Source organism: Telmatherina bonti (genome assembly GCF_933228915.1).
Source record: "Telmatherina bonti genome assembly, chromosome: 17".
NCBI lineage: Eukaryota > Metazoa > Chordata > Actinopteri > Atheriniformes > Telmatherinidae > Telmatherina > Telmatherina bonti.
This window is the reverse complement of record NC_136615.1, coordinates 35,593,522-35,611,265: the sequence shown is the minus strand read 5'-3', so window position 1 is coordinate 35,611,265 and position 17,744 is coordinate 35,593,522. Positions and strand designations below refer to the sequence as shown.

Genomic DNA, 17,744 nt, shown 5'->3' with positions numbered 1-17,744 from the left:
GCCCCAGAAACTGGACCAGTAAGATCTTCCACTTAGCCCAGAAACTGGACCAGTAAGATCTTCCACTCGGCCCCAGAAACTGGACCAGTAAGATCTTCCACTCGGCCCCAGAAACTGGACCAGTAAGATCTTCCACTCGGCCCCAGAAACTGGACCAGTAAGCTCTTCCACTCGGCCCCAGAAACTGGACCAGTAAGATCTTCCACTTAGCCCCAGAAACTGGACCAGTAAGATCTTCCACTCGGCCCCAGAAACTGGACCAGTAAGATCTTCCACTCGGCCCCAGAAACTGGACCAGTAAGATCTTCCACTCGGCCCCAGAAACTGGACCAGTAAGCTCTTCCACTCGGCCTCAGAAACTGGACCAGTAAGTTCTTCCACTTAGCCCAGAAACTGGACCAGTAAGTTCTTCCATTTAGCCCCAGAAACTGGACCAGTAAGTTCTTCCACTTAGCCCAGAAACTGGACCAGTAAGTTCTTCCACTTAGCCCAGAAACTGGACCAGTAAGTTCTTCCACCCAGCCCAGAAACTGGACCAGTAAGTTCTTCCACTTAGCCCAGAAACTGGACCAGTAAGTTCTTCCACCCAGCCCAGAAACTGGACCAGTAAGATCTTCCACTTAGCCCAGAAACTGGACCAGTAAGATCTTCCACTCGGCCCCAGAAACTGGACCAGTAAGATCTTCCACTCGGCCCCAGAAACTGGACCAGTAAGATCTTCCACTCGGCTCCAGAAACTGGACCAGTAAGATCTTCCACTTAGCCCAGACACTGGACCAGTAAGATCTTCCACTCGGCCCCAGAAACTGGACCAGTAAGATCTTCCACTCGGCTCCAGAAACTGGACCAGTAAGATCTTCCACTCGGCCCCAGAAACTGGACCAGTAAGATCTTCCACTCGGCCCCAGAAACTGGACTAGTAAGATCTTCCACTCGGCCCCAGAAACTGGACCAGTAAGATCTTCCACTCGGCCCCAGAAACTGGACCAGTAAGATCTTCCACTCGGCCCCAGAAACTGGACCAGTAAGATCTTCCACTCGGCTCCAGAAACTGGACCAGTAAGGTCTTCCACTCGGCCCCAGAAACTGGACCAGTAAGATCTTCCACTCGGCCCCAGAAACTGGACCAGTAAGATCTTCCACTTAGCCCAGAAACTGGACCAGTAAGATCTTCCACTCGGCCCCAGAAACTGGACCAGTAAGATCTTCCACTTAGCCCAGAAACTGGACCAGTAAGATCTTCCACTCGGCTCCAGAAACTGGACCAGTAAGGTCTTCCACTCGGCCCCAGAAACTGGACCAGTAAGATCCTCCACTCGGCCCCAGAAACTGGACCAGTAAGATCTTCCACTTAGCCCAGAAACTGGACCAGTAAGATCTTCCACTCGGCCCCAGAAACTGGACCAGTAAGGTCTTCCACTCGGCCCCAGAAACTGGACCAGTAAGTTCTTCCATTTAGCCCAGAAACTGGACCAGTAAGATCTTCCACTTAGCCCAGAAACTGGACCAGTAAGATCTTCCACTCGGCCCCAGAAACTGGACCAGTAAGGTCTTCCACTCGGCCCCAGAAACTGGACCAGTAAGATCTTCCACTTAGCCCCAGAAACTGGACCAGTAAGATCTTCCACTCGGCCCCAGAAACTGGACCAGTAAGTTCTTCCACTTAGCCCAGAAACTGGACCAGTAACTTCTTCCATTTAGCCCAGAAACTGGACCAGTAAGATCTTCCACTCGGCCCCAGAAACTGGACCAGTAAGGTCTTCCTCTCGGCCCCAGTCTGGACCAGTAAGATCTTCCACTTAGCCCCAGAAACTGGACCAGTAAGATCTTCCACTCGGCCCCAGAAACTGGACCAGTAAGTTCTTCCACTTAGCCCAGAAACTGGACCAGTAAGTTCTTCCATTTAGCCCAGAAACTGGACCAGTAAGTTCTTCCACTTAGCCCAGAAACTGGACCAGTAAGTTCTTCCACCCAGCCCAGAAACTGGACCAGTAAGATCGTCCACTCGGCCCCAGAAACTGGACCAGTAAGATCTTCCACTTAGCCCAGAAACTGGACCAGTAAGATCTTCCACTCGGCCCAGAAACTGGACCAGTAAGATCTTCCACTCGGCCCCAGAAACTGGACCAGTAAGATCTTCCACTCGGCCCCAGAAACTGGACCAGTAAGCTCTTCCACTCGGCCCCAGAAACTGGACCAGTAAGATCTTCCACTTAGCCCCAGAAACTGGACCAGTAAGATCTTCCACTCGGCCCCAGAAACTGGACCAGTAAGTTCTTCCACTTAGCCCAGAAACTGGACCAGTAACTTCTTCCATTTAGCCCAGAAACTGGACCAGTAAGTTCTTCCACTTAGCCCAGAAACTGGACCAGTAAGTTCTTCCACTTAGCCCAGAAACTGGACCAGTACGTTCTTCCACCCAACCCAGAAACTGGATCAGTAAGATCTTCCACTTAGCCCAGAAACTGGACCAGTAAGATCTTCCACTCGGCCCCAGAAACTGGACCAGTAAGATCTTCCACTCGGCCCCAGAAACTGGACCAGTAAGATCTTCCACTCAGCTCCAGAAACTGGACCAGTAAGAACTTCCACTTAGCCCAGAAACTGGACCAGTAAGATCTTCCACTCGGCCCCAGAAACTGGACCAGTAAGATCTTCCACTCGGCTCCAGAAACTGGACCAGTAAGATCTTCCACTCGGCCCCAGAAACTGGACCAGTAAGATCTTCCACTCGGCCCCAGAAACTGGACCAGTAAGTTCTTCCATTTAGCCCAGAAACTGGACCAGTAAGGTCTTCCACTCGGCCCCAGAAACTGGACCAGTAAGTTCTTCCATTTAGCCCAGAAACTGGACCAGTAATATCTTCCACTCGGCCCCAGAAACTGGACCAGTAAGGTCTTCCACTCAGCCCCAGAAACTAGACCAGTAAGTTCTTCCACCCAGCCCAGAAACTGGACCAGTAAGATCTTCCACTCGGCCCAAGAAACTGGACCAGTAAGGTCTTCCACTCGGCCCCAGAAACTGGACCAGTAAGATCTTCCACTTAGCCCCAGAAACTGGACCAGTAAGATCTTCCACTCGGCCCCAGAAACTGGACCAGTAAGTTCTTCCACTTAGCCCAGAAACTGGACCAGTAACTTCTTCCATTTAGCCCAGAAACTGGGCCAGTAAGATCTTCCACTTAGCCCAGAAACTGGACCAGTAAGTTCTTCCATTTAGCCCAGAAACTGGACCAGTAAGATCTTCCACTCGGCCCCAGAAACTGGACCAGTAAGATCTTCCACTCGGCCCCAGAAGCTGGACCAGTAAGGTCTTCCACTCGGCCCCAGAAACTGGACCAGTAAGATCTTCCACTCGGCCCCAGAAACTGGACCAGTAAGTTCTTCCACTTAGCCCAGAAACTGGACCAGTAACTTCTTCCATTTAGCCCAGAAACTGGGCCAGTAAGATCTTCCACTTAGCCCAGAAACTGGACCAGTAAGTTCTTCCATTTAGTCCAGAAACTGGACCAGTAAGATCTTCCACTCGGCCCCAGAAACTGGACCAGTAAGATCTTCCACTCGGCCCCAGAAGCTGGACCAGTAAGGTCTTCCACTCGGCCCCAGAAACTGGACCAGTAAGATCTTCCACTTAGCCCAGAAAATGGACCAGTAAGTTCTTCCATTTAGCCCAGAAACTGGACTAGTAAGATCTTCCATTTAGCCCAGAAACTGGACCAGTAAGTTCTTCCATTTAGCCCAGAAACTGGGCCAGTAAGTTCTTCCATTTAGCCCAGAAACTGGACCAGTAAGATCTTCCACTCGGCCCCAGAAACTGGACCAGTAAGATCTTCCACTCGGCCCGAGAAACTGGACCGGTACGGTCTTCCACTTGGCCCCAGAAACTGGACCAGTAAGTTCTTCCATTTAGCCCAGAAACTGGAACCAGTAAGGTCTTCCATTTAGCCCAGAAACTGGACCAGTAAGGTCTTCCACTCGGCCCCAGAAACTGGACCAGTAAGGTCTTCCACTCGGCCCCAGAAACTGGACCAGTAAGGTCTTCCACTCGGCCCCAGAAACTGGACCAGTAAGATCTTCCTCTCGGCCCCAGAAACTGGACCAGTAAGGTCTTCCACTCGGCCCCAGAAACTGGACCAGTAAGGTCTTCCGCTCGGCCCCAGAAACTGGACCAGTAAGTTCTTCCATTTAGCCCAGAAACTGGACCAGTAAGATCTTCCACTTAGCCCAGAATCTGGACCAGTAAGATCTTCCACTCGGCCCCAGAAACTGGACCAGTAAGATCTTCCACTCGGCCCCAGAAACAGGACCAGTAAGATCTTCCACTCGGCCCCAGAAACTGGACCAGTAAGTTCTTCCACTCGGCCCCAGAAACTGGACCAGTAAGATCTTCCACTTAGCCCAGAATCTGGACCAGTAAGATCGTCCACTCGGCCCCAGAAACTGGACCAGTAAGATCTTCCACTTAGCCCAGAAACTGGACCAGTAAGATCTTCCACTCGGCCCCAGAAACTGGACCAGTAAGATCTTCCGCTCGGCCCCAGAAACTGGACCAGTAAGTTCTTCCATTTAGCCCAGAAACTGGACCAGTAAGATCTTCCACTTAGCCCAGAATCTGGACCAGTAAGTTCTTCCATTTAGCCCAGAAACTGGACTAGTAAGATCTTCCATTTAGCCCAGAAACTGGACCAGTAAGTTCTTCCATTTAGCCCAGAAACTGGACCAGTAAGTTCTTCCATTTAGCCCAGAAACTGGACCAGTAAGATCTTCCACTCGGCCCCAGAAACTGGACCAGTAAGATCTTCCACTCGGCCCGAGAAACTGGACCGGTACGGTCTTCCACTTGGCCCCAGAAACTGGACCAGTAAGTTCTTCCATTTAGCCCAGAAACTGGACCAGTAAGGTCTTCCATTTAGCCCAGAAACTGGACCAGTAAGGTCTTCCACTTAGCCCAGAATCTGGACCAGTAAGATCGTCCACTCGGCCCCAGAAACTGGACCAGTAAGATCTTCCACTTAGCCCAGAAACTGGACCAGTAAGATCTTCCACTCGGCCCCAGAAACTGGACCAGTAAGATCTTCCGCTCGGCCCCAGAAACTGGACCAGTAAGTTCTTCCATTTAGCCCAGAAACTGGACCAGTAAGATCTTCCACTTAGCCCAGAATCTGGACCAGTAAGTTCTTCCATTTAGCCCAGAAACTGGACTAGTAAGATCTTCCATTTAGCCCAGAAACTGGACCAGTAAGTTCTTCCATTTAGCCCAGAAACTGGACCAGTAAGTTCTTCCATTTAGCCCAGAAACTGGACCAGTAAGATCTTCCACTCGGCCCCAGAAACTGGACCAGTAAGATCTTCCACTCGGCCCGAGAAACTGGACCGGTACGGTCTTCCACTTGGCCCCAGAAACTGGACCAGTAAGTTCTTCCATTTAGCCCAGAAACTGGACCAGTAAGGTCTTCCATTTAGCCCAGAAACTGGACCAGTAAGGTCTTCCACTCGGCCCCAGAAACTGGACCAGTAAGGTCTTCCACTCGGCCCCAGAAACTGGACCAGTAAGGTCTTCCACTCGGCCCCAGAAACTGGACCAGTAAGATCTTCCTCTCGGCCCCAGAAACTGGACCAGTAAGGTCTTCCACTCGGCCCCAGAAACTGGACCAGTAAGGTCTTCCGCTCGGCCCCAGAAACTGGACCAGTAAGTTCTTCCATTTAGCCCAGAAACTGGACCAGTAAGATCTTCCACTTAGCCCAGAATCTGGACCAGTAAGATCTTCCACTCGGCCCCAGAAACTGGACCAGTAAGATCTTCCACTCGGCCCCAGAAACAGGACCAGTAAGATCTTCCACTCGGCCCCAGAAACTGGACCAGTAAGGTCTTCCACTCGGCCCCAGAAACTGGACCAGTAAGATCTTCCACTTAGCCCAGAATCTGGACCAGTAAGATCGTCCACTCGGCCCCAGAAACTGGACCAGTAAGATCTTCCGCTCGGCCCCAGAAACTGGACCAGTAAGTTCTTCCATTTAGCCCAGAAACTGGACCAGTAAGATCTTCCACTTAGCCCAGAATCTGGACCAGTAAGATCTTCCACTCGGCCCCAGAAACTGGACCAGTAAGATCTTCCACTCGGCCCCAGAAACAGGACCAGTAAGATCTTCCACTCGGCCCCAGAAACTGGACCAGTAAGGTCTTCCACTCGGCCCCAGAAACTGGACCAGTAAGATCTTCCACTTAGCCCAGAATCTGGACCAGTAAGATCGTCCACTCGGCACCAGAAACTGGACCAGTAAGATCTTCCACTTAGCCCAGAAACTGGACCAGTAAGATCTTCCACTCGGCCCCAGAAACTGGACCAGTAAGATCTTCCACTCGGCCCCAGAAACTGGACCAGTAAGATCTTCCACTCGGCCCCAGAAACTGGACCAGTAAGGTCTTCCACTCGGCCCCAGAAACTGGACCAGTAAGATCTTCCACTCGGCCCCAGAAACTGGACCAGTAAGATCTTCCACTCGGCCCCAGAAACTGGACCAGTAACTTCTTCCATTTAGCCCAGAAACTGGACCAGTAAGATCTTCCACTCGGCCCCAGAAACTGGACCAGTAAGGTCTTCCTCTCGGCCCCAGAAACTGGACCAGTAAGATCTTCCACTTAGCCCCAGAAACTGGACCAGTAAGATCTTCCACTCGGCCCCAGAAACTGGACCAGTAAGATCTTCCGCTCGGCCCCAGAAACTGGACCAGTAAGTTCTTCCATTTAGCCCAGAAACTGGACCAGTAAGATCTTCCACTTAGCCCAGAATCTGGACCAGTAAGTTCTTCCATTTAGCCCAGAAACTGGACTAGTAAGATCTTCCATTTAGCCCAGAAACTGGACCAGTAAGTTCTTCCATTTAGCCCAGAAACTGGACCAGTAAGTTCTTCCATTTAGCCCAGAAACTGGACCAGTAAGATCTTCCACTCGGCCCCAGAAACTGGACCAGTAAGATCTTCCACTCGGCCCGAGAAACTGGACCGGTACGGTCTTCCACTTGGCCCCAGAAACTGGACCAGTAAGTTCTTCCATTTAGCCCAGAAACTGGACCAGTAAGGTCTTCCATTTAGCCCAGAAACTGGACCAGTAAGGTCTTCCACTCGGCCCCAGAAACTGGACCAGTAAGGTCTTCCACTCGGCCCCAGAAACTGGACCAGTAAGGTCTTCCACTCGGCCCCAGAAACTGGACCAGTAAGATCTTCCTCTCGGCCCCAGAAACTGGACCAGTAAGGTCTTCCACTCGGCCCCAGAAACTGGACCAGTAAGGTCTTCCGCTCGGCCCCAGAAACTGGACCAGTAAGTTCTTCCATTTAGCCCAGAAACTGGACCAGTAAGATCTTCCACTTAGCCCAGAATCTGGACCAGTAAGATCTTCCACTCGGCCCCAGAAACTGGACCAGTAAGATCTTCCACTCGGCCCCAGAAACAGGACCAGTAAGATCTTCCACTCGGCCCCAGAAACTGGACCAGTAAGGTCTTCCACTCGGCCCCAGAAACTGGACCAGTAAGATCTTCCACTTAGCCCAGAATCTGGACCAGTAAGATCGTCCACTCGGCCCCAAAAACTGGACCAGTAAGATCTTCCGCTCGGCCCCAGAAACTGGACCAGTAAGTTCTTCCATTTAGCCCAGAAACTGGACCAGTAAGATCTTCCACTTAGCCCAGAATCTGGACCAGTAAGATCTTCCACTCGGCCCCAGAAACTGGACCAGTAAGATCTTCCACTCGGCCCCAGAAACAGGACCAGTAAGATCTTCCACTCGGCCCCAGAAACTGGACCAGTAAGGTCTTCCACTCGGCCCCAGAAACTGGACCAGTAAGATCTTCCACTTAGCCCAGAATCTGGACCAGTAAGATCGTCCACTCGGCCCCAGAAACTGGACCAGTAAGATCTTCCACTTAGCCCAGAAACTGGACCAGTAAGATCTTCCACTCGGCCCCAGAAACTGGACCAGTAAGATCTTCCACTCGGCCCCAGAAACTGGACCAGTAAGATCTTCCACTCGGCCCCAGAAACTGGACCAGTAAGGTCTTCCACTCGGCCCCAGAAACTGGACCAGTAAGATCTTCCACTCGGCCCCAGAAACTGGACCAGTAAGATCTTCCACTCGGCCCCAGAAACTGGACCAGTAACTTCTTCCATTTAGCCCAGAAACTGGACCAGTAAGATCTTCCACTCGGCCCCAGAAACTGGACCAGTAAGGTCTTCCTCTCGGCCCCAGAAACTGGACCAGTAAGATCTTCCACTTAGCCCCAGAAACTGGACCAGTAAGATCTTCCACTCGGCCCCAGAAACTGGACCAGTAAGTTCTTCCACTTAGCCCCAGAAACTGGACCAGTAAGTTCTTCCATTTAGCCCAGAAACTGGACCAGTAAGTTCTTCCACTTAGCCCAGAAACTGGACCAGTAAGTTCTTCCACCCAGCCCAGAAACTGGACCAGTAAGATCGTCCACTCGGCCCCAGAAACTGGACCAGTAAGATCTTCCGCTCGGCCCCAGAAACTGGACCAGTAAGTTCTTCCATTTAGCCCAGAAACTGGACCAGTAAGATCTTCCACTTAGCCCAGAATCTGGACCAGTAAGATCTTCCACTCGGCCCCAGAAACTGGACCAGTAAGATCTTCCACTCGGCCCCAGAAACAGGACCAGTAAGATCTTCCACTCGGCCCCAGAAACTGGACCAGTAAGGTCTTCCACTCGGCCCCAGAAACTGGACCAGTAAGATCTTCCACTTAGCCCAGAATCTGGACCAGTAAGATCGTCCACTCGGCCCCAGAAACTGGACCAGTAAGATCTTCCACTTAGCCCAGAAACTGGACCAGTAAGATCTTCCACTCGGCCCCAGAAACTGGACCAGTAAGATCTTCCACTCGGCCCCAGAAACTGGACCAGTAAGATCTTCCACTCGGCCCCAGAAACTGGACCAGTAAGGTCTTCCACTCGGCCCCAGAAACTGGACCAGTAAGATCTTCCACTCGGCCCCAGAAACTGGACCAGTAAGATCTTCCACTCGGCCCCAGAAACTGGACCAGTAACTTCTTCCATTTAGCCCAGAAACTGGACCAGTAAGATCTTCCACTCGGCCCCAGAAACTGGACCAGTAAGGTCTTCCTCTCGGCCCCAGAAACTGGACCAGTAAGATCTTCCACTTAGCCCCAGAAACTGGACCAGTAAGATCTTCCACTCGGCCCCAGAAACTGGACCAGTAAGATCTTCCGCTCGGCCCCAGAAACTGGACCAGTAAGTTCTTCCATTTAGCCCAGAAACTGGACCAGTAAGATCTTCCACTTAGCCCAGAATCTGGACCAGTAAGTTCTTCCATTTAGCCCAGAAACTGGACTAGTAAGATCTTCCATTTAGCCCAGAAACTGGACCAGTAAGTTCTTCCATTTAGCCCAGAAACTGGACCAGTAAGTTCTTCCATTTAGCCCAGAAACTGGACCAGTAAGATCTTCCACTCGGCCCCAGAAACTGGACCAGTAAGATCTTCCACTCGGCCCGAGAAACTGGACCGGTACGGTCTTCCACTTGGCCCCAGAAACTGGACCAGTAAGTTCTTCCATTTAGCCCAGAAACTTGACCAGTAAGGTCTTCCATTTAGCCCAGAAACTGGACCAGTAAGGTCTTCCACTCGGCCCCAGAAACTGGACCAGTAAGGTCTTCCACTCGGCCCCAGAAACTGGACCAGTAAGGTCTTCCACTCGGCCCCAGAAACTGGACCAGTAAGATCTTCCTCTCGGCCCCAGAAACTGGACCAGTAAGGTCTTCCACTCGGCCCCAGAAACTGGACCAGTAAGGTCTTCCGCTCGGCCCCAGAAACTGGACCAGTAAGTTCTTCCATTTAGCCCAGAAACTGGACCAGTAAGATCTTCCACTTAGCCCAGAATCTGGACCAGTAAGATCTTCCACTCGGCCCCAGAAACTGGACCAGTAAGATCTTCCACTCGGCCCCAGAAACAGGACCAGTAAGATCTTCCACTCGGCCCCAGAAACTGGACCAGTAAGGTCTTCCACTCGGCCCCAGAAACTGGACCAGTAAGATCTTCCACTTAGCCCAGAATCTGGACCAGTAAGATCGTCCACTCGGCCCCAAAAACTGGACCAGTAAGATCTTCCGCTCGGCCCCAGAAACTGGACCAGTAAGTTCTTCCATTTAGCCCAGAAACTGGACCAGTAAGATCTTCCACTTAGCCCAGAATCTGGACCAGTAAGATCTTCCACTCGGCCCCAGAAACTGGACCAGTAAGATCTTCCACTCGGCCCCAGAAACAGGACCAGTAAGATCTTCCACTCGGCCCCAGAAACTGGACCAGTAAGGTCTTCCACTCGGCCCCAGAAACTGGACCAGTAAGATCTTCCACTTAGCCCAGAATCTGGACCAGTAAGATCGTCCACTCGGCCCCAGAAACTGGACCAGTAAGATCTTCCACTTAGCCCAGAAACTGGACCAGTAAGATCTTCCACTCGGCCCCAGAAACTGGACCAGTAAGATCTTCCACTCGGCCCCAGAAACTGGACCAGTAAGATCTTCCACTCGGCCCCAGAAACTGGACCAGTAAGGTCTTCCACTCGGCCCCAGAAACTGGACCAGTAAGATCTTCCACTCGGCCCCAGAAACTGGACCAGTAAGATCTTCCACTCGGCCCCAGAAACTGGACCAGTAACTTCTTCCATTTAGCCCAGAAACTGGACCAGTAAGATCTTCCACTCGGCCCCAGAAACTGGACCAGTAAGGTCTTCCTCTCGGCCCCAGAAACTGGACCAGTAAGATCTTCCACTTAGCCCCAGAAACTGGACCAGTAAGATCTTCCACTCGGCCCCAGAAACTGGACCAGTAAGTTCTTCCACTTAGCCCCAGAAACTGGACCAGTAAGTTCTTCCATTTAGCCCAGAAACTGGACCAGTAAGTTCTTCCACTTAGCCCAGAAACTGGACCAGTAAGTTCTTCCACCCAGCCCAGAAACTGGACCAGTAAGATCGTCCACTCGGCCCCAGAAACTGGACCAGTAAGATCTTCCACTTAGCCCAGAAACTGGACCAGTAAGATCTTCCACTCGGCCCCAGAAACTGGACCAGTAAGATCTTCCACTCGGCCCCAGAAACTGGACCAGTAAGATCTTCCACTCGGCCCCAGAAACTGGACCAGTAAGATCTTCCACTCGGCCCCAGAAACTGGACCAGTAAGCTCTTCCACTCGGCCCCAGAAAGTGGACCAGTAAGTTCTTCCACTTAGCCCAGAAACTGGACCAGTAAGTTCTTCCATTTAGCCCAGAAACTGGACCAGTAAGTTCTTCCACTTAGCCCAGAAACTGGACCAGTAAGTTCTTCCACTTAGCCCAGAAACTGGACCAGTACGTTCTTCCACCCAGCCCAGAAAGTGGATCAGTAAGATCTTCCACTTAGCCCAGAAACTGGACCAGTAAGATCTTCCACTCGGCCCCAGAAACTGGACCAGTAAGATCTTCCACTCGGCCCCAGAAACTGGACCAGTAAGATCTTCCACTCAGCTCCAGAAACTGGACCAGTAAGAACTTCCACTTAGCCCAGAAACTGGACCAGTAAGATCTTCCACTCGGCCCCAGAAACTGGACCAGTAAGATCTTCCACTCGGCTCCAGAAACTGGACCAGTAAGATCTTCCACTCGGCCTCAGAAACTGGACCAGTAAGATCTTCCACTCGGCCCCAGAAACTGGACCAGTAAGTTCTTCCATTTAGCCCAGAAACTGGACCAGTAAGGTCTTCCACTCGGCCCCAGAAACTGGACCAGTAAGTTCTTCCATTTAGCCCAGAAACTGGACCAGTAATATCTTCCACTCGGCTCCAGAAACTGGACCAGTAAGATCTTCCACTCGGCCTCAGAAACTGGACCAGTAAGATCTTCCACTCGGCCCCAGAAACTGGACCAGTAAGTTCTTCCATTTAGCCCAGAAACTGGACCAGTAAGGTCTTCCACTCGGCCCCAGAAACTGGACCAGTAAGTTCTTCCATTTAGCCCAGAAACTGGACCAGTAATATCTTCCACTCGGCCCCAGAAACTGGACCAGTAAGGTCTTCCACTCAGCCCCAGAAACTGGACCAGTAAGTTCTTCCACCCAGCCCAGAAACTGGACCAGTAAGATCTTCCACTCGGCCCCAGAAACTGGACCAGTAAGGTCTTCCACTCGGCCCCAGAAACTGGACCAGTAAGATCTTCCACTTAGCCCCAGAAACTGGACCAGTAAGATCTTCCACTCGGCCCCAGAAACTGTACCAGTAAGTTCTTCCACTTAGCCCAGAAACTGGACCAGTAACTTCTTCCATTTAGCCCAGAAACTGGACCAGTAAGATCTTCCACTCGGCCCCAGAAACTGGACCAGTAAGGTCTTCCACTCGGCCCCAGAAACTGGACCAGTAAGATCTTCCACTTAGCCCCAGAAACTGGACCAGTAAGATCTTCCACTCGGCCCCAGAAACTGTACCAGTAAGTTCTTCCACTTAGCCCAGAAACTGGACCAGTAAGTTCTTCCATTTAGCCCAGAAACTGGACCAGTAAGATCTTCCACTCGGCCCCAGAAGCTGGACCAGTAAGGTCTTCCACTCGGCCCCAGAAACTGGACCAGTAAGATCTTCCACTTAGCCCAGAAAATGGACCAGTAAGTTCTTCCATTTAGCCCAGAAACTGGACCAGTAAGATCTTCCATTTAGCCCAGAAACTGGACCAGTAAGTTCTTCCATTTAGCCCAGAAACTGGACCAGTAAGTTCTTCCATTTAGCCCAGAAACTGGACCAGTAAGATCTTCCACTCGGCCCCAGAAACTGGACCAGTAAGATCTTCCACTCGGCCCCAGAAACTGGACCAGTAAGATCTTCCACTCGGCCCCAGAAACTGGACCAGTAAGATCTTCCACTCGGCCCGAGAAACTGGACCAGTACGGTCTTCCACTCGGCCCCAGAAACTGGACCAGTAAGTTCTTCCATTTAGCCCAGAAACTGGACCAGTAAGGTCTTCCATTTAGCCCAGAAACTGGACCAGTAAGGTCTTCCACTCGGCCCCAGAAACTGGACCAGTAAGGTCTTCCACTCGGCCCCAGAAACTGGACCAGTAAGATCTTCCACTCGGCCCGAGAAACTGGACCAGTAAGGTCTTCCACTCGGCCCCAGAAACTGGACCAGTAAGGTCTTCCACTCGGCCCCAGAAACTGGACCAGTAAGTTCTTCCATTTAGCCCAGAAACTGGACCAGTAAGATCTTCCACTTAGCCCAGAATCTGGACCAGTAAGATCTTCCACTCGGCCCCAGAAACTGGACCAGTAAGATCTTCCACTCGGCCCCAGAAACTGGACCAGTAAGGTCTTCCACTCGGCCCCAGAAACTGGACCAGTAAGATCTTCCACTTAGCCCAGAATCTGGACCAGTAAGATCTTCCACTCGGCCCCAGAAACTGGACCAGTAAGATCTTCCACTCGGCTCCAGAAACTGGACCAGTAAGATCTTCCACTCCGCCTCAGAAACTGGACCAGTAAGATCTTCCACTCGGCCCCAGAAACTGGACCAGTAAGTTCTTCCATTTAGCCCAGAAACTGGACCAGTAAGGTCTTCCACTCGGCCCCAGAAACTGGACCAGTAAGTTCTTCCATTTAGCCCAGAAACTGGACCAGTAATATCTTCCACTCGGCCCCAGAAACTGGACCAGTAAGGTCTTCCACTCAGCCCCAGAAACTGGACCAGTAAATTCTTCCACCCAGCCCAGAAACTGGACCAGTAAGATCTTCCACTCGGCCCCAGAAACTGGACCAGTAAGGTCTTCCACTCGGCCCCAGAAACTGGACCAGTAAGATCTTCCACTTAGCCCCAGAAACTGGACCAGTAAGATCTTCCACTCGGCCCCAGAAACTGTACCAGTAAGTTCTTCCACTTAGCCCAGAAACTGGACCAGTAACTTCTTCCATTTAGCCCAGAAACTGGACCAGTAAGATCTTCCACTTAGCCCAGAAACTGGACCAGTAAGTTCTTCCATTTAGCCCAGAAACTGGACCAGTAAGATCTTCCACTCGGCCCCAGAAGCTGGACCAGTAAGGTCTTCCACTCGGCCCCAGAAACTGGACCAGTAAGATCTTCCACTTAGCCCAGAAAATGGACCAGTAAGTTCTTCCATTTAGCCCAGAAACTGGACCAGTAAGATCTTCCATTTAGCCCAGAAACTGGACCAGTAAGTTCTTCCATTTAGCCCAGAAACTGGACCAGTAAGTTCTTCCATTTAGCCCAGAAACTGGACCAGTAAGATCTTCCACTCGGCCCCAGAAACTGGACCAGTAAGATCTTCCACTCGGCCCCAGAAACTGGACCAGTAAGATCTTCCACTCGGCCCCAGAAACTGGACCAGTAAGATCTTCCACTCGGCCCGAGAAACTGGACCAGTACGGTCTTCCACTCGGCCCCAGAAACTGGACCAGTAAGTTCTTCCATTTAGCCCAGAAACTGGACCAGTAAGTTCTTCCATTTAGCCCAGAAACTGGACCAGTAAGGTCTTCCACTCGGCCCCAGAAACTGGACCAGTAAGGTCTTCCACTCGGCCCCAGAAACTGGACCAGTAAGATCTTCCACTCGGCCCGAGAAACTGGACCAGTAAGGTCTTCCACTCGGCCCCAGAAACTGGACCAGTAAGGTCTTCCACTCGGCCCCAGAAACTGGACCAGTAAGTTCTTCCATTTAGCCCAGAAACTGGACCAGTAAGATCTTCCACTTAGCCCAGAATCTGGACCAGTAAGATCTTCCACTCGGCCCCAGAAACTGGACCAGTAAGATCTTCCACTCGGCCCCAGAAACTGGACCAGTAAGGTCTTCCACTCGGCCCCAGAAACTGGACCAGTAAGATCTTCCACTTAGCCCAGAATCTGGACCAGTAAGATCTTCCACTCGGCCCCAGAAACTGGACCAGTAAGATCTTCCACTCGGCCCCAGAAACTGGACCAGTAAGATCTTCCACTTAGCCCCAGAAACTGGACCAGTAAGATCTTCCACTCGGCCCCAGAAACTGGACCAGTAAGTTCTTCCACTTAGCCCAGAAACTGGACCAGTAACTTCTTCCATTTAACCCAGAAACTGGACCAGTAAGTTCTTCCACCCAGCCCAGAAACTGGACCAGTAAGATCTTCCACTTAGCCCAGAAACTGGACCAGTAAGATCTTCCACTCGGCCCCAGAAACTGGACCAGTAAGATCTTCCACTTAGCCCAGAAACTGGACCAGTAAGATCTTCTACTCGGCCCTAGAAACTGGACCAGTAAGATCTTCCACTCGGCCCCAGAAACTGGACCAGTAAGATCTTCCACTCGGCCCGAGAAACTGGACCAGTAAGATCTTCCACTCGGCTCCAGAAACTGGACCAGTAAGATCTTCCACTCGGCCCCAGAAACTGGACCAGTAAGATTTTCCACTCGGCCCCAGAAACTGGACCAGTAAGATCTTCCACTCGGCCCCAGAAACTGGACCAGTAAGATTTTCCACTCGGCCCCAGAAACTGGACCAGTAAGATCTTCCACTCGGCCCCAGAAACTGGACCAGTAAGATCTTCCACTCGGCCCCAGAAACTGGACCAGTAAGATCTTCCACTCGGCTCCAGAAACTGGACCAGTAAGGTCTTCCGCTCGGCCCCAGAAACTGGACCAGTAAGATCTTCCACTCGGCCCCAGAAACTGGACCAGTAAGATCTTCCACTCGGCTCCACACAGGCTTTCTTTACTTTTCCTTCTGAATGTGTTTTGTTGGTTTTCCAGAGAGAAGTCGGAGTTGTTCAACGCTGCTGCTGCTCTCCAGAGAGACACAGAAGCCCAGGAAGCTCACAGACGACAACAGCAGCAGGTTTAGTCTGAACCCGTCTCACCACAACCAGCCCCACCCAGAGTTTCACCTTAAAGATGGAAACTTCTGCTCCATCTCTACAAAAACTAGTCTGATCTGATCCTACAGGATGTGGTCTGTAGGATATCTAATACAGGACAGTTGGACGTACTCTGGAAATGCATGGAGACTAAATCTTCCCAGGAAGCAGTGAGACTGACTGGAGAGGCTCAGCGCCGACCCAGACATCCTCATTCTGATATGATGTGAACACATGGTGACTTCACGCGTGTTTCCTGCGTCCAAGTTGGGGAGACGGAACATATAAACGTGGCTTGTGAACCAAGCGGGTCCGGAAGTCGGGGGGAAGTGGACTTTAAGCCACGTTGTGCATCCTCATCAGAACTGTTGAACACATTCAAAGTCCAACATATGAAGCATTATAGATGTGTTCCTGATGGAGCGCCTGTGGCCTCACAGCAAGAAGGTCGCTGGTTCGATCCCCGTCTGGGGGGAGGTTTGCATGTTCTCCCCGTGTACGTGTGGGTCGGTTCTCTCCGGGTTCCTCCCACCATCTGAAGACATGCAGAGGTGTATAAAGTAGAAGTCCTGCCATGGTTCTGGTAGATCTGGTAGATCCAGAACCATGGCAGATCTACCAGAACCATGGCAGACCAAAGAGGATTTCTACTTTCTACACCTCTGAGGAACTCTGGTTAGCTGGTTACTTTAAAGTGTCCCTAGGAGTGTGTGTGTGTGTCTTAGTGTGGCCATGTGATGGACTGGTGACCTGTGTACCTGCCTCCCGCCCAGTGCATGTTGGGACAGACTCCAGCTTCCTTTAGTTGGACCGAGCCGTCAGGAAACTGGAAGATTTCTGCTGCTCTGAGGTTCCCTCCTCCACATGCAGGCCTGACCATGTTGGCTTTTCTTGGTGCCAGGGGCCCCACCTGTGGCAGAAAGACACTGGAGGTGTCATGGCAACGTGTGGTGGTGTAGGTGGTGGATGGGGGCGTGTAGGTGGTGGTTGGGGGCGTGTAGGTGGTGGTTGGGGGCGTGTAGGTGGTGGTTGGGGGCGTGTAGGTAGTGGTTGGGGGCGTGTAGGTGGTGGAAGTGGGCGTGTAGGTGGTGGTTGGGGGCGTGTAGGTAGTGGTTGGGGGCGTGTAGGTGGTGGAAGTGGGCGTGTAGGTGGTGGTTGGGGGCGTGTAGGTGGTGGAAGGGGGCGTGTAGGTGGTGGTTGGGGGCGTGTAGGTGGTGGAAGGGGGCGTGTAGGTGGTGGTTGGGGGCGTTTAGGTGGTGGTTGGGGGCGTGTAGGTGGTGGTTTGAGCCAAATTCACCAACTTCCAGGAACAGTTTCATTCAGAACAGGAAATTGCTTCTGTGCATCTGTGCACGTCTTTAGGTAAATCTGAGCGTAGAGTACCTGTGCACGTGTGACTTTTTAGTAAAGACCCTGCACATAGTTTAATAAATAACTGGACATGGAATAAAAGCTGTGTGTTGACTGTCCCAGTTTGTTCTGAATGAGCCCAACGTTCTGCCATGTATCTGTGTGTCAGGAGCTGCAGGAGATGCTGGACAAGCATCGCGCTCAGAACGAGGCATGGCTTCGTGCAAGGGCAGAAGAAAACGACAGAGAGAGGAGGGAGCTGTGCAGATTCAGAGTCAGCGAATGCACACACAAAAATAAGTTATATTTATCATTTTTATAACAGACATGTGATGTAGTGTGTGCATGTCGGGTTTATCTCCAGGAGGATTTGCTGCAGGAACAAGACAGACTGAAAGAAGAACAAAGCCGCATCCAGAAACGCAGCGAACATCTTCTGTCCATCATGCATCAGTTTAAAGGGATGTAAATTTATTATTTCATTGGTTCAAATACAGATAATCAGCTGTTGAGT

At 51.5% G+C, this 17,744-nt stretch overlaps 1 protein-coding gene across 1 annotated transcript in view; it reads left to right on the top strand.

Moving 5' to 3' along the window:
* LOC306768647 (uncharacterized protein) overlaps nucleotides 1-17,720 on the top strand; it is a gene marked incomplete at its 5' end in the record, with an annotated part of 148,799 nt that extends 131,079 nt beyond the window's left edge. The window contains 3 exons of the mRNA XM_079257060.1: nucleotides 15,777-15,861; nucleotides 17,400-17,504; nucleotides 17,595-17,720. Of these exons, the coding sequence (XP_079113186.1) occupies nucleotides 15,777-15,861; nucleotides 17,400-17,504; nucleotides 17,595-17,699 (295 nt within the window). The 3' untranslated portion in view covers nucleotides 17,700-17,720. The remainder of the gene's footprint in view (nucleotides 1-15,776; nucleotides 15,862-17,399; nucleotides 17,505-17,594) is intronic.
* Between the last annotated feature and the right edge of the window lie 24 nt (nucleotides 17,721-17,744).